At 35.3% G+C, this 16627-nt stretch overlaps 3 protein-coding genes and 1 non-coding gene across 4 annotated transcripts; 3 read left to right on the top strand and 1 right to left on the bottom strand.

Moving 5' to 3' along the window:
- The first annotated feature begins 813 nt into the window (after window positions 1-813).
- LOC111791871 (telomere repeat-binding factor 4-like) lies at window positions 814-5007 on the top strand. The gene is made up of 6 exons (XM_023673373.1): window positions 814-1122; window positions 1842-2038; window positions 2942-3026; window positions 3144-3227; window positions 4429-4717; window positions 4806-5007. The coding sequence occupies exons 1-6, from the start codon at window positions 973-975 to the stop codon at window positions 4835-4837; spliced, it is 837 nt and encodes a 278-aa protein (XP_023529141.1). The 5' UTR covers window positions 814-972; the 3' UTR covers window positions 4838-5007.
- A 1182-nt stretch (window positions 5008-6189) lies between these two features.
- Window positions 6190-11089, top strand: LOC111790922 (eukaryotic initiation factor 4A-8). The gene is made up of 5 exons (XM_023672051.1): window positions 6190-6350; window positions 8459-8528; window positions 8692-8798; window positions 8963-9393; window positions 10053-11089. The coding sequence occupies exons 2-5, from the start codon at window positions 8461-8463 to the stop codon at window positions 10686-10688; spliced, it is 1242 nt and encodes a 413-aa protein (XP_023527819.1). The 5' UTR covers window positions 6190-6350; window positions 8459-8460; the 3' UTR covers window positions 10689-11089.
- LOC111791926 lies at window positions 7794-7902 on the top strand. Its single transcript, XR_002814714.1, has one exon. It is a non-coding gene; the product is annotated as a small nucleolar RNA snoR98 (small nucleolar RNA).
- Window positions 11090-11214: 125 nt separating the features above from the next.
- LOC111791184 (casein kinase 1-like protein 2) lies at window positions 11215-16282 on the bottom strand. Its single transcript, XM_023672431.1, has 14 exons — window positions 15849-16282; window positions 15713-15753; window positions 14558-14627; window positions 14323-14471; window positions 14136-14231; window positions 13977-14047; window positions 13044-13105; window positions 12832-12895; window positions 12674-12758; window positions 12444-12570; window positions 12281-12363; window positions 12127-12190; window positions 11892-12040; window positions 11215-11812 (listed from the first exon to the last, which is right to left on the bottom strand). Exons 1-14 carry the CDS (start codon window positions 15922-15924, stop codon window positions 11531-11533), a joined length of 1419 nt encoding a protein of 472 aa, XP_023528199.1. The 5' UTR covers window positions 15925-16282; the 3' UTR covers window positions 11215-11530.
- Between the last annotated feature and the right edge of the window lie 345 nt (window positions 16283-16627).

Here is a 16627-nt window from a genome sequence, read left to right as displayed (position 1 = left end):
TAAACAAGAAACCTTATAACTCCGGGAATGACACCACGTGAATTGACAACCTAGATAGAGCGAAGAAAGAGAACTTATGGCTTCTATCCACAAGCCTAAGTTGAGATTAGGTGAGCCAAGTAAACTTATGGTATAGCGTATGAAATGCTGCCAGCTCAGGAACGAATTCCTAAGCATGAATTAGACACCAAAACAAACGAACTAATAACATAAGACTTAAGAGGAATTAAGAACTACAAGACTAAAGGAAGTGGTCGAGGTGACAATATGCACGAGACTATAGGAGTCGAGATAGATTCAAGTCTTTTGATTTTTGACTTTCCTTGTGTTTCGTGTATATATTTTGAGTTTGTAAATTTACGTTTTTGTCGTATTTAGTTCAAAATTGCACAAATTTGAATTGATTTTAGAATTAATGCATGTACATTTTAATTATTTTTAATTATTGTGTATTTTTTAAAAATATTTTCATACAATGACCGTGACTCGATTGTTTTGAAACGCGAATCGTTACAGTTTAGTTGTGAACCCCCTCTCAAAATTTTCGACTAGTGCAACTAACTACCATAGATCTCACTACACTATTGTTGCTTCGATCAAGTTTTCCTTATTTTCTTTATTATGACTTCAAACAAGTTTGAAGAGACGAAGATAAATAAATATTATAATAAATGTGCGTTACAACTTTAATCCAAAATTTTTATTTGGAGAGACGATAAAATTAAATAATATATTTGAATATCTAATAAACCAATTTTGGAGTTTAAAATTTGGGGCGGCCCATTGCGATGAAATTCAAAGGTCACGACAAAAAGAAACAAACGAAAAATTGAAGAAAAACAAGAAGAGGCCGAAGAACGACAGCCTGCTGCTGTCTTCTACTTGTTCATCTTCTTCAAAGATTTAAGCCGCAACGAAGGCGAACTCTTCTACACGAAGTGACCTTCTGAGAAGCCAAAACGGCGAATCAGAATGGGAAACCAGAAGTTAAAGTGGACATCGGAGGAGGAAGAGGCACTTTTGGCAGGCGTGAATAAGCACGGTCCCGGAAAGTGGAAGAACATTCTTAAAGATCCTGAGTTTGCTCCGTCTCTCACTCATCGCTCTAACATTGACCTCAAGGTCCTCATTCAATTACCTATTCCTTTCAATTCCTTATATGCGTGTTTTTTTCTTTTTTCGCATTTGGTTGACCTGTTTGTATTGATATTTAGGGTTTTAGTTATAAACTCAGAGGCCGAACTGAAATATTGCGGGATTTTTGTTTGAAGTTACGGATTGATTTCTTTAGAATCCAATAGGCTTGGTTTGCTTACAATCTGTATAGCTCTACGCAGTTGGTTGAGTGTTTTAACATGGAAGAAATTGGTTTTGTTCTTCAATGATTTTCTACGTTAATTTATGGACTAAATTGTACTTTATAGTTTTCCCTAAGATTTTCGTTTGACCAACTGATTAATGTAAGAAGAAGAGTCCAGAAAGTGGAATTAGAGGGAGGAAAGAGTTTGATTTTGTATATAAATATTAAATATCGTTAATATGATGGCGCGTTTTTAGGCTTTCTTCAATGGAAGCCATGAACTTGGATAAACTGTATAAGATCTTCTTCGAGTCTGTTCCTAGATGCATCTTTGAGATTGTTTATGTTCCAGCATTACTAGAACACAACGATGACATGCTTTAATTTGCCTCAAATTCAAGGTTTTAATATGTAAATCCTTTGATTAAAAATCTTATATTTTTTCTGTTAACTTTGAAATATTGTGTTTGCGAAACAGCATGACTGTTTAGCTACCAATGTCTGCAACTATTTATCTCCATCGTGTTGCTTATGTACATAGGACAAATGGCGTAATTTGAGTGTCAGTACTGCTTCACAAGGCTCAAAAGAGAAGTCTAGGGCTCCTAAAGCAAAAGCTATCGTTGCTGCTATTTCTAACCACCAAAACTCTGCTCCTGCTAAGTTTAATGCATCTGCTGATACTGCAGGGGACGATACACCAAACAACAGCACACAAGATGGAAAAAATGTCCCAAGGTCTGTCTCTCTAACCGTTTAGGTACTTTTACATTTGCATCATAGAAGTCATCTGTTTAGTACTGTTATTATTACTTTCTTGGACTGTACAGGGGAGGGGGGAGAGTGTTTATAAATCCAACCTTTCATTATATAAGCTTCCCCTTCCCCTTCCCCTCCCTCCACTCACCACCGCTTACCCCACCCCAAGTGACAAACGAAGGAGAGATGAAAGAGTAGTTTTTAAAGAGGTTGTTGGAAAATGGAATATCTGATGAAATATTTTTACATAGAAATGGAATAGCACCCTAAATCATATTAATCTTATAGGATTTTATTCGTCAACAAAATATTATAGCAGTTCATCTTATTTGCTATATCATAAATCACGATTGGGCTTTTGGAATGTTGTTTTTCTTTAGCATATACTATTATTGTGTGGCGTCTAGAGAATTCTCCCTGTTTAAAGAGTATAGGAAGACATATGGTTTACATCATTATTATAGAATTGTTGATTCTCTTTCCATTGCTTATAATGAACTACCAGCTGATATTCAATCCACCCCAACCCCCCCCCCCCCAACCCACCAGTACCACCAAAGAATATGCAAATAATAAAATGAAATCTATGTTATGAGGAGATGTTCTAACTTCTAAACAACGTGAAAAGGAAGTGATCAATACAAATATGCCAATTTATGGTCCTAAGTATTCTAGTGGAGTGTTACGACGTTTCTTACACATGAGAAAATTCACCTATTACTTCTGTAATTGAAAGAAACAAATTTCATTTGATCAACCTCAAGGGAAATTTTGGTCACCAGAGAATATCACAGAAGGGGTGTTGTGATTTACCTTCTTTTCATTTTCATTTATTATTTCATTGAGGTCTCGTCATTGGTCTTCTAACGACCTGTTGATCAGGTATTATACAATGATTTTTGAAGCCCTTTCAACCATAAAAGATTCAAATGGATGTGACATAGGTACAATTGTTAACTTTATTAAGGTAAGATGACAGTATCTTTTCTTTTTTTCTTTTCTTTCTTTTCTTTTTTTAACTTTATTCATTAGCATGAATGCTCATATTACATGCTACGTCAATAGTTGATTTCACATGGTGCAGCAACGGCACGAGGTGCCACAAAACTTTAGAAGGCAATTAAGCTCAAAGTTGAGGAGGCTTGTTTCACAAGGAAAGCTCGAAAAGGTGAATGTTCTTTTCATTTTCTTATCGAATCAGTTCTGAAGGCAATTTGTTTGTATGCTGATATTTTATATGGTTTACTAAGTTAGGAAGTTTGACTCTTAGACATGCTTCTCTTACAAGTTCATCTATATCCCCTTTCCCCCACCAAATGCAAACCTATGTATGGTTATGGGAAAAACTAAGATGTTTCATGGTACATTTTGAAGGAAAAAAAAAAAAAAACAGAAAAATTATACTTTTGGTTATAAATTTTCAAACTCGACATTTTAACTCTTAATATTTGAGTTTAGTAGCATTTTGGTCCTGGTCAGAATTCTTTTACCATAGTGAATGAAAACTTATGTGACTTTTTTTAAAAAAATTAGATAGTATGTTTTTTTTTTCCTTCTTTTCTCTTCTCTTTCTCCCATCTTCTTTCTTCCTCTTCCCATCCTTCTCCCTACCCAATCCATAGCCATTATCGCCCCCACCCATTGCCTCTTTCTTTCTTTTTTTTCTTTTTTTTTTCTTTTTTTTTGTTAAATCCTCATCTTTTCTTATTTCTTCTTTCTTCTTTCTTTTCCCTTTCTCCTCCTTTCTTCCCTTCCCATTTTTAATGTTTTTAAAAAATCTCATTTCAAATCTGGAATGGGAGAGTTTCTAGCACCTCCCTCATTTTATATCAAAAATAGGATTTAGATTTTTTGTTTAAAAAATGAATGTGGGTTGTGGAGAAAGGAGGGGAAAGAGAAAGAAGGAAAAAAGGACAAAAAAGAAGGGGAAAAAAAAAGAAAGAAAGTAGGAGGCGGTGACAATGGCTATGGCTATTAATACTTTTATTAAAAAGTATTATTTCGAACTTGTGTACACCCTTTGACTAAGGTGTGCGCAATCTGGCTCGACACTTAAAAATATTAAAAAAACAATATAGATACCTAGCCAATTTCAATTTATATTTGTTTTTTCATCATAATATTTGTGAGTGTCAGCTTGCCTATACCTTGACTATTCTCACAGGACAATTGCTTGACTTTACAATCGTAACTCATAGGATATTATACCCAATTTAACAATATGTTAGCTGGTATTTATACTACTGAGAGAGGAAGGAGTTTTATCCTGCCAAGGGATTGTCATTGTGAACAGTTTTGTTGGAGTTTAAAGATTTGTTTGAATCTTTTATGCATCTGGGTTCTTTTGTTTTCTCTCTGCCACACTACAGGTTCAGAATTGCTACCAGGTAAAGAAAGACAATTCATTGGCAGTTAATACTCCTACTCCCAAACAAAAAGATGTCAGGCAACGGATATCACAATATACCATGGGAGGGGGGATGCCATCAGGGGGGGACACGTTGGAAGACGCGGCGAAAGCGGCGGCCTACAAAGTTGCTGATGCAGAGAACAAATCTTTCTTAGCTGCAGAAGCTGTCAAGGAAGCAGAGAGAATTGCAAAGATGGCAGAAGATACAGATTCAATGCTACAGATTATAAAAGAGATATATGAAAAATGTAAGTGAACTGTTCATTTCTCATGAAAAGTTCTAAAGCTTTTGAGTTTCTAAAAAAAAACCTCCATTTTCTGTGTGTAATGTCACAGGTTCCCGTGGTGAAAGTATTCTCCTGGCTTAGGATCATTTGTAAGTTTAATGGCCAATCCTTTGATGTTCTTTGAATCCGCATGTAAATTCTTCAAATCCTGTGGAATTGTTCTTGTTATGGATGAATCAAATTAATTTATAGGTAGATATACAAATATTTGTCTAGTTGTTCAAATGAGCTTGTCTTTCCTTTCCTAAGAAGAGATTAAGGGCATATCTGGTTCATTTTTTTTCCTTTTTTTTTTATTTACAAAAACAGGTTTAAAAATGGAACAAGAAATTGGAAACAACCATGATTTGCTGCATTTTGAGCAAATTAAGAAATTTGGTGACATTTTTGGCCAATTTCAACCACTGTTACTTCGATTTTGCATGATTTATCAACTCTTTTTGCTGATGTGAAGCTGCTGGACCTTCAAACTTTGGTTAATTTTTTTAATCTCCAAGTCTGATATATGATGATTTGTTTTTTTTTTTTTTTTTTTTTTTTTTTTTTNTTAGTATGCATTTAACGAAACATGTATAATTTTTTTCGGTATTTTTAGAATTTAGTTTGAAATACTTCAAATCTTAGTTCGTTTCACGATATATTTTACACAAGGTTTTAAATTTTTTTTTATAAAGTTAATAAAATTGGAAAGTATATTTTAAAAAATAGTTTAATAAAAGGTTCGAACATTGTGAAATGAACTATGCTTTTATCGTACAAGTATTATTAAAAAATTTCATTAATTTTAGTAGATGTGACAAGTGAAAGGAGGAAAAAGCAAAATTATAACATATACATTACATACAAAGCAAAATGTACATAGTTTTTGTAATTTTAGTTTAATTATATTAAAAATAAAATACATTCTATATGTTATTTTTTTAGAAAGAATCAAGTTAAAAATAAAATTATATGTTTTTATGTTATTTTAATATAACTAAGTTCAAAATCAATATCATTAAATGTTTTATTTACTATAATTAATTTAAATTAAATATTATTAATTTTATTTTAATAAATTCAAAATAAAATACAAACTATTTTTGTTTTGAAAATTAATATGTTAAAGTAGAATCAAATTAGTTATTGGTAAGTGGTGTAAAATATTATATATAGATAAAAGAAAATAATAGTTTTATTTAAATAAAGATAATGTAATTAATAAATAAAAAAATTAAGAGAGAGAAGGAGAGATGACGCAAAAATATTCCAGAATGAATTATAAGGCATGCACACGTTCAGTCACGCGCAAACCACGTGACTAATCATTAATTTACGTATTCCATTCTATTCCATCATTGTAGGGGCAATTAAAGTAATAAAATGGTAAAAGCAAGGGTAAAAATGTAATTTCACACGCATATTTGGAGCAGAATCCGAAAGGCCAGAGGGCCGCCTTAGAAAACCTAAACGCCCTCCCATTATAACTTCAGTCCTTAAGCATCAGCCTCCGTTTCAACTCCACGGCGCAGATCCGAGGAGTTTTTGGATCTCTCGCTATCTTCAAACGCTTTCCATTCTTCTTCCAATCCATCGTCGTCTCACTGATCTACAGGTTTCTCTCTACCCTTTTCATATAGTCCTTGTTGATATTGATCGTTTGATCCATGGCGAACGCTCTGTTTATACTTTTATTAATCTTACTGGTGTCCTCTTGGTTGGATTGAGTGAGTTTTTACATTGTTGTAATCTCTGAAATCCATTTGTGTGGGATCTGATATCCACTTTTACGCTATTTGTCGACCTTTTTTGTTATTGTTTTTTTTTACTTGATCGTTGTTCCTCCGTGTGTGTTTTTTGTTTTAGAATCTGCGGTTTCTGAGCTATTAATAGGTTTTAGATGATGATTATGGCGTTTGTTTTTTTAGAAAGTGCGTTAAGATTATATAATCATTTGGACAACTTGCGCTGGAGTGTAGAAACTTGACCAAATCTTTATTAGATAAGCATGAAGTTCTATTTCAAAATTGATTAAGGAGTAACCTATGCATTGTGAGGTCTCTTCATCCTCATCCTTGCGATGTTGGATCCTCGACATTTCAGGTTGGTGCCTTTTTGAGTAAACTATTTTTTGGGTTGGATCCTTTTTTGGACCAAATACCAGTTTGGGCTTTCTGATCCGTATTAGATAAATTTGAGGTTCCATCTTAAAATCAATCACAATTAGACGACCATGTATCTTATAAGGATTTGTGAGGTCTCTCCAGCTTTTCCTCTAATGCCTCTCTCGGAGGTGGATGACGGGTATGCGGCAGTATCAGAGGATATCTTTTTTTTCTCTGTGGTACTTCTGTAATAATAATTTGTTGGATTGCTCGTATGTCACATCTCCGCTGCTCTGTAAATTGATTTGTTGTTTCATCTTGATGACGTGTCTACGCGAAGTATCCAATGAGTGTTTCCCCCTCAGTTCTCTTCTCATCTCTTTTTTCTTTATCCTCTGATTCTAGTCCAAGCGGAAATTTTCCTTACTTTCTTAATGGTCGTCCAATATTCATGAAGTTTAGGGAGCGGTGAAGTGGCTTCTGATGCCGGAAGGTTTTTCTGATACATCAGTTAGCTATCTTCGTTTTGTTTGAACGCCTCCCAAAAAGATGAAGAACAGAACTTTAATGCTTGCACTCTTCTTTGTCTGGCGTGCAAGTTTGGCTTTTCTGTTACATTTCTCTTCCAACTTTTACCTCCCGTTTCGGGTCAAGAAATTTAAACTCTTTGTATTGTTCGGAATCACAAAGTTTTGAAATAAATGTGCCCAAAATTTTGTGTTTTGATCATTTGATGGTGTAGCTAAAAAGGGAAATAAAATAATAACTTGACTAAGGCGAAGTATCCGATGAGTGTTTCCCCCTCAGTTCTCTTCTCATCTCTTTTTTCTTTATCCTCTGATTCTAGTCCAAGCGGAGGTTTTCCTTACTATCTTAATGGTCCACCAATAATTCATTGAGTTTAGGGAGCAGTGAAGTGGCTTCTGATGCCGGAATATTTTTCTGATACATCAGTTAGTTATCTTCGTTTTGTATAAACACCTCCCAAAAAGATGAAGACAGAACTTTAATGCTTGCACTCTTCTTTGTCTGGGGTGCAAGTTTGGCTTTTCTGTTACATTTTCTCTTCCAACTTTTTCCTTCCGTTTTGGGTCAAGAAATTTAAATTCTTTGTATTGTTTGGATCCAGAAAGTTTTGAAATGAATGTGCCTAAAGTTTTGTGTTTTGATCATTTGATGGTAGCTAAAATGGGAAATAAAATAGAAACTTCACTAAGCTAGGCGGTTAGTATTGATTTATTAACAGAAAATTAAAATATGAGTGTTATATAATCGTACAAACCATTATTTCTTCTCACATGGTAACAAATAACGTGCTTTATTTGTAATCTGTAATGAATTTGAAAGCCCTCAAGATCAGGAAGAGCCGAACTAGGGGTTGATATCATTGGAAATTCCATGGAATTATTAACCTTGTGTACACTTTTCAGCTAAACTTGTTTTTATTTTTATTTTTGAGATGTGATATGCTTAAATTCTGCGCCGTCTTCTTTTACGTTGTTCACGTTTTCATTTGGTATTGTGAAATTAAAGGTGGTGTGTGCTTCTTTGTTTTAGATGTCTTTAAAAGTTTTATGACCACAAACTACCACATGTTTTGCATTATGTCTGCATACAGATATGGCTGGTTTGGCTCCCGAAGGATCTCAATTTGACGCCCGTCAGTATGACACCAAAATGAATGAGTTGTAAGTTTTCTGTTTGAACTTTCCCAAACGTCCTAGACATCCTAGACAATTTCTGTATGTGATATTATTAAGCTTCGTTGCATTTTATTATCTATATGATTTTTTTTGGTACCTCCTAATTCTAGTTTCCCTATCATTTGTTCTTATCACTTGGTCAATGTAGACTTTCATCGGATGGACAGGATTTCTTCACCTCATACGATGAAGTTTATGATAGCTTTGATTCTATGGGCTTGCAAGAAAACCTCCTCAGAGGCATTTATGCCTATGGTTGGTATCTAGTACTCTTTATTTTCTCCTTAAGTTGTTTGTTGTTTTCTTCATTATATTGTTTAATAATTAAATGAAATGTATAGTTTTTAAGTTTACACTTTTTGTTGCTTCCGCTGGTTTGTAACTATATTGTTTGTAATTTCAATCTCATTTTTTTTAAGGTTTTGAGAAGCCATCTGCAATTCAGCAAAGGGGAATTGTTCCTTTTTGCAAAGGGCTTGATGTGATCCAACAAGCACAGTCTGGAACAGGGAAGACTGCAACCTTTTGCTCTGGCATTTTGCAGCAACTTGATTATGGTCTTGTGCAATGCCAGGCTTTGGTCCTGGCACCCACTAGGGAGCTTGCTCAACAGATTGAGAAGGTTATGCGAGCCCTTGGTGATTATCTTGGTGTAAAGGTTCATGCTTGTGTTGGTGGGACAAGTGTACGTGAGGACCAACGCATTCTTCAAGCTGGTGTTCATGTTGTTGTTGGTACTCCTGGTCGTGTGTTTGATATGTTGCGTAGACAATCACTTCGTCCAGACTACATTAAGATGTTTGTGTTGGATGAAGCTGATGAAATGCTTTCTCGTGGATTTAAGGATCAGGTTTGTCATTTTACTTTCATGACTGTCATCCTGCATGCGTCAAAACTTTGTTCTGTTTATTTACACATTGTTTTTAATATTTCTTCTCTCCACTCTTTACAATGGGAACACATTGTTAACTGGACTGTGGTATAAATTTAGTTTAGCTTTTTGCAAGTCTATTCAATCATTTTCTGGCTTTAAATTTTTATGGTACAGGCTTTTGTTTTCCATTTCTGAAGTATTTGTTTTGTATTTTTTCATTAAGATTCTATTTAGTGCTTATGAATTTTCATCCTGACAGTGTGCTTGATCAGTTGTCAACAATGGACATGTTGGGTTCTGTTTGAGTTCTCTTAGTTGTGATAATTTCTCAAAGTTCTCTTAGTTGTGTCGTAATTTCTCAAAGATGTAAATAATGACGTAGGATACTATGTTCTTCAATTTTTTCTGAGAATTATTGATGATGAAGTGGTGTAGCTGTTCACTTGTTTTGCTTTGATATGGTGTGCTATGATTTATCGATTGTAAGTTGTTACTTCATCATTCTTCGATGTATAGAATCCTTATCCATAACTCACTGATTTACTTTTTTCTCATTGCATTTGAACTTATCACGATTACGAGCTGTGTGGTTTCAATCTTCTAACTCTCCTCATATATGTATTTCCCAATTGTAGATTTATGACATTTTCCAGCTGCTACCATCCAAGATTCAGGTTGGTGTCTTCTCTGCTACAATGCCACCTGAAGCCCTTGAGATCACCAGGAAGTTCATGAACAAGCCTGTTAGGATTCTTGTAAAGCGTGACGAGCTCACCTTGGAAGGTATCAAGCAGTTCTATGTCAATGTTGACAAGGAAGACTGGAAGCTTGAGACACTCTGTGATCTTTACGAGACTTTGGCCATCACCCAGAGTGTCATTTTTGTGAATACTCGTCGTAAAGTTGATTGGCTCACTGATAAGATGCGAAGCCGTGACCACACAGTATCTGCTACCCATGGTGACATGGACCAGAACACCCGTGACATTATTATGCGTGAGTTCCGTTCGGGTTCATCTAGAGTTCTCATAACCACTGATCTATTGGCCCGTGGTATTGATGTCCAACAGGTTTCTCTTGTTATTAACTTTGATCTGCCGACGCAACCCGAGAATTACCTTCATCGTATAGGAAGAAGTGGACGTTTTGGAAGAAAGGGTGTTGCCATCAACTTCGTAACTACGGATGATGAAAGAATGCTGTTCGACATTCAGAAGTTCTATAATGTCTTAATTGAAGAACTGCCAGCAAATGTTGCTGATCTCCTGTGAGGACGGAAATACTGTGGTAGACGACGAGGCGTGGTTTTCTCCTCTCCGAAGCACTCAACCAAGCTTTTTCTCCTCATATCTTTTTGCTCTACTGTTTAGTGTTTAAATTAAATATTCTTGAACCTTTTTGTGACCTCGGAAATGGTGTGCCCATAAATTGCCTTCTGGTCAAATATGTGCCTCCTTTTTTGTTGAGGTTTTTTTTTTTTTTTTTTTTTTTTTTTTNTCATGTTATAAAAACTTGTCTTTACCGAATTATTGGCTAGTTTTTTCTTTTATTTGGGGTGTGGGAAGGGACAATTTTTGATGTCTCAGCAAGCTGCCATAGTCTTGTGTGTACGTTATTCATCGTTTGATCTTCGAGACTTGTGTTGAAATATAGGATCTTGTAATCGTCAGCACTGACAGTGTCATCCTACATTATCCTACTTCACATAACTCATAAATATGTCTACTTTATATTGATGTATTGTAATTTTGTGGTTGATTTACCAAGCACAAGATCTTAGTAAAATAGCTGCAGAAAAGAAGGAAAAGAAATATTGTCATCAAAATGATAAATAAGCATACAAGATCCGATAGTCATTACAATAGGTAAGGAAACACTAATTACAGATTTTGTTCATCTGAATTTCAATAAAAGAAACGCCGAAGACAAATGGTAAAAAGAGAACAAGTTTCGTTGAGCCACATGGGTAATTAATCTCCTCTTCCTAGAATTTTTGTGATAGTAAATGTTCGTTCCCAAGTTGCTGGTGCTGCTTTCACTAAATCACAAACGAAAGCATAACAAACCCCCAAACCGTATTTACAACAGATGGATAGCGAGCGAGTGTTAGCCGCTAATGTTGTACCTTCTCATCTTTACTAAAATGGAGGCTTTCGATACCCCTAAGAGTAGACTCGAAGTTTCTGATGCCTGAAACGTTTCGGTTTTGATCAGCTGGTAGGACAGGAGAATGCCTTTGCGCACTAGAATTTTTGTGTATAGCTCCTAAACTTGGATCTGGAACTGGAGGGCGAGATGGATCGGCTTCACATCCAAGGAGGCCTAACTCTTGGTTGCTCGTGATGGCAGCTCGTCTTGACGATCCACTTGAACGTAAAATATTGGAATTTGGTAGCTGGATGGATAGGATTATAACAAGTTTTAAACAAATGAAAAGAACACCATAACAAAGCTTGTAATCATTAAGTACTCACTATGGGTTCCTTAGCAACTGCGGGATCATTCATGGCCGGAGGCTTTTGTTTTGACAAATTTGCAGTGCCTGTAACTGGACCAGAGTTTCTCCTTCGCAAGGGGTCCGTTGTTACCCAACCACTCGCTGGCGGTCTACCTTCCTCCCCACCTTCAAGATACTTTATCGTTCAGATATTCAACCAGCAAGATATAATGATACATGGAACTCAAGAAAAACCAAATAACAGAACTAACCACCAGGGTGCCTATCAGCATTTGCTACACCCATAGGGATTCCAGAACTTGGTCCAGCACCACCCTGAAATTTTAAATTTTACATGGATTAAGGATAGATAACTAATATAGCTACACAAAGAAAGGTCGATGTCGTATGCATTCCGAAACTTACGAAGGCACGAGCAGGTGGGGCACTTATTTGAGATTGTTGGTACTTCAGAATGGTCCAATCAAACACATAATCAAACTGAAAACCTGAAAAATCATACCTTTATTTAAGTTAAAACAGTATAGCGACAAACTATAAAATAACAAATGAATTATAAAATTCAAACCTTCACGAACAAAAAGGTCACGGAAGAGTTTTTTAAGATAAGAATAGTCTGGCTTATCTTCAAATCTTAACGATCGACAATAATGGAAGTATGAAGCAAATTCAGTAGGGTATCCACGACATAGCGCCTAAGGAAGAACAATATGTCAATATAATCTTAATTAGATTTCATAATATTTGACAATAGTATCATTAGCAAGAAATGCCACCCAAAGACCTGGATAATCTAACCTCTATAGAAGTGGAGACTTTCTTTTCACTAATCTTTTCATACTTTTGTTTCTTCGTTCCAGCTTTAAGTCCCTGCCAAGGAAGACTGTAAAGATGACAGGTTACCACTCCACATTACACAATAAAAGAATCGCAGACGATAAAACAAAAGTATTTACCTCCCCCTTAAAAAATACATAAGAACAAATCCAAGTGATTCTAAATCGTCCCTGCGGCTTTGTTCTGCACAATAGGAAAGAAATTTACGGAAGCAGAAAAAACCAGACCGAACAACAATTCTTCCATTTTTCTTCAGTTCACAATGCATGCTCTATTACGTGTGTATTGGGGGAAGGAGTGAGCTAATATACGGAAAGGGGAAAAGACATACCAATGCCAAGATGGGTATTCATGCTTGCATATCTTGCTGTTCCTGTCAGATTCTTGTTTTCTCTGAAAATTGTCAGCAGGTTACATTTGTCAAACTAATAGCAATTATTACCATGATCAACCAATAAAAGCCAAGGGTTTTTTTTTTTTTTTTTTTTTTTTTTTTTTTTTTTTNTGGTATTGATACCAGCCCTCCTACACCAGGAGACATGGGATAACTTTTTATACACATCCAACTTGAAGGGTCAAAAAAAGGACCTTGGCCTACAATTTAACTCAAAGCCCCAGATCCTAACAGACCCAGAAAACGGAAAGTGCAACAGTGGGGTAAACCGCAGAATCATTTTTCCCCCTCTTCTGAATGGGAATTAGTATATCTGCTTCTCATGGAATATTATGATAACCAAGAGATGACAATTTCAAAAGGAGACAACAAAGACTGCAACTTTGACTCCGTACCCCTTATCATGGAAGTAAATCCTCAATACTTTGAGCAAACAAATAAATGGGCAATCTTACACTTTACCCTAGGATAATAGAAAGGCAATATTCTAATAAACTTTAGAAAACAGGTTTTAAGAAATTTCTTAAATGAATGTCCGGAGTGAAGTAAAAGCCAGGCATGGTGTCAAAGCATCTTAAGCGTTAATACAGACCCAGTATAAGTTGTACAAAAATTAACAATTAATTCACTGATAAGGAAGCGTTAGTTAATCAAGAAAGAAGTAGGCGCATTAGATTTTAACATTAAAACCATATATTATATAACTCATATCCTGTCAACAAAATTCATACAACAAGAAAACACTGTCCAAAACCAGCAACAATGAATACTTTATCTGAGCTCTTCATAAAACACAGTTTAAATATATCCACTATGAAACAGCACCAACATGAGTTAAACGATAACAATCCTTAATTATAAACAACTAACCTGTAAGGAATGTGCTGATGAGTTGATGTGTCTCTATACTTTTTAGCCAAACCAAAGTCAATGGCGTAGACCTATGGCAACATGGATACAGCACATTGGATGAAAAGAATAAAATAGAACATGAATGCGAAATCTTACAACAAATTAAAAAATTGAAACCTGATTTGCACGTCTGCCTAAGCCCATAAGAAAATTATCTGGTTTGATATCCCGATGCAGAAAGGATTTGGAATGGACGAACTCCACCCGATTGATCTAAAATACGACAAAGATATCAAAGAGCATTCATAAAAAAGAACATGAAGTAGACATAGAGATGGGTGAACTCAATCAATTAAATGGTTACCATCTGATCTGCAAGCATAAGAACCGTCTTGAGAGACAATTTTCTGCTGCAGAAGTTAAATAGATCTTCAAGGCTAGGACCCAACAAATCAATCACAAGAACATTATAGTCTCCCTCGACACCGAACCACCTCACATTTGGAATTCCAGCTGTCCAAATTGGGAAGAGTTTGCAAGCATGAATAATAAGGTGTGCAACTTGTAAATAAGACAATGTTGAGAGTAACGTTTATTACTTCCTCCTTGTAGTATTTTATATAGCTTTGATTCATAGAGCAGTTGCGGATGTTTTGTCTTCACATTTTCCTGGAAAGAGGAATATCTCAGGACATGCAAATATTGTTTGTTATTGTAAAAGACTATGCAATAAGAAACAACAATCAACTGCGTTGATAGAATCATGAAGTCCATACAACAAAAAGAGAAAGTTGCAACTAATTTCAAGCTTCCAGCCAACGGCTAACGAAGTCACATAGCAATAATTTAAGCCCATCTTATCATAGAAAAGTTATTCTGCACTAAACTTAAATGCTGAAAAATAATAAAATAAACGAGTATCTGATCCATGACAGGTGCAATTCTTAAGTTTCTTGACCATATTTTTCTATCCATAAATCCATCATATTCCTACATTTACAAATTTAACAATTGATATTACTGTGAGTAAGCTTGGGAGGACATATTTAGCTCTAACTTGGTGTCAAAATTCTCGCCTTTTTCGTTCATATGACTAATCTTCCACATGGCCAATTGGAGTTCTTCGTAATTCCTATGGCAAGGCCCTTTTGTAACTTCATATTATCAATAAGCTTGGGAGAACTATAGATGTTGAACTCATAGGGCCATACCAAGTACTTGTGTAGTTGTGTTATCATCAACCTTTTGCATGAGAACCGAGAACACTGATTATTGATGATTAACACCACCTCATTAAGTCATTATGAAGATTCTAACAGAAACCAACTCAACGGGGAGACCCATTCTACACAGATGCCTAACCAAACGAATTTGCTTGAAGTTTTCAGACGTCTTCCGACTGCACCAAAACCATGTCAAGATTTTTTAGCTTTAGACAAATCAAACTCTTAACAACCCCCTTCAGGAAGCCCTACTTTAGCCACTGTTACTTACGGTATCGATTGAAACTAAGGTATTAATTTATGTCCTGATCAAATTTTATGAGCACCAAATCAAATGTTTTTAACACGTAAACTAATCAAGTCAAACATACATACATGACTATTTCAAAGGGGGGGGAAAAGGGAAGAAGAAGAAATTAATGACAGGACAGAATGATGAGGTCAAAAAATATAGAGGGCAGATTGTCAGGCATCTCAATAAATTTTCAATGACAGCCGCAGAAACAGACTAATTCCACAAAATTCACTCACAAGCTTAATTGCAACTTCTTCATTCGTCTGAATATTAGTACCTGAAATTGAGGAACACAAATAATAACAAAATCAAATTAAAAAGGCGACAAACGATAACGCATAAAAAGCAGAACAACTCCAATAAAAAGCAAACCGAGATAGATCTCTCCGAACGATCCGCTCCCAATCTTCCGACCGAGTTTAAATTTGTTTCCAACTCGAGGCTCCATTATGCAAAGCACGCAGAATCAACAAACAAGAAATAGAAAAAACTCCAAGCCGCAAAATCACGATGAAAAGGACAGACACACCGTCACGGCCTTGGATTGACAACTAGGAGGCCAGACAGATGATCATGAAGAAGAAGAAAAAAATCGGCCGCCGAATGAAATGTCAGAACGAGAGACGAAACAGATGCAGGAATTGAGAAACCGAATCGTTTTTCATCCTACAAAATTGAAGGCTGTTGATAACAATAGAAGAAGAACACGAAGAACACCGAATTACACACAGAAAACTCCATTGTTTCGCTTTCTCGTTCTCTCTCTCTAGCTTTGATCCAATCGAAGCGGAAATAGCAAATTGTTTTACAGTTACAATCCTTTATTAAAAGAAAATACCTTTTTCTTTTCTTTTTCCATTATTTATTTATTTATTTTTGGTTTCGGATTCTTCGCTACAGAACGACGTCGTTGAACGCAAAACGGAGGCCCTAAAGCGCTTAATCCAAACGCTGAATTCTCTGCACTGTCACGTAACGATTTGACAAACAAGGATCTAATTAAATTTATATTCCATAATTAAAAAATATTATTTTTAGTAATTTCTTTTCACTAATTTAAAATTAATTCCTATTTTTTTTAACCTCTAAAATTTACCTTTTTTTTTTTTTTTTTTTTTTTTTTTTTTTTTTTTTTTTTTTTTTTTTTTTTT

Source organism: Cucurbita pepo, chromosome LG03, assembly GCF_002806865.2.
Source record: "Cucurbita pepo subsp. pepo cultivar mu-cu-16 chromosome LG03, ASM280686v2, whole genome shotgun sequence".
Taxonomy (NCBI): Eukaryota; Viridiplantae; Streptophyta; class Magnoliopsida; order Cucurbitales; family Cucurbitaceae; genus Cucurbita; species Cucurbita pepo.
The sequence above is the reverse complement of the archived record's forward strand: the minus strand, read 5'-3'. Positions and strand labels throughout refer to the sequence as shown.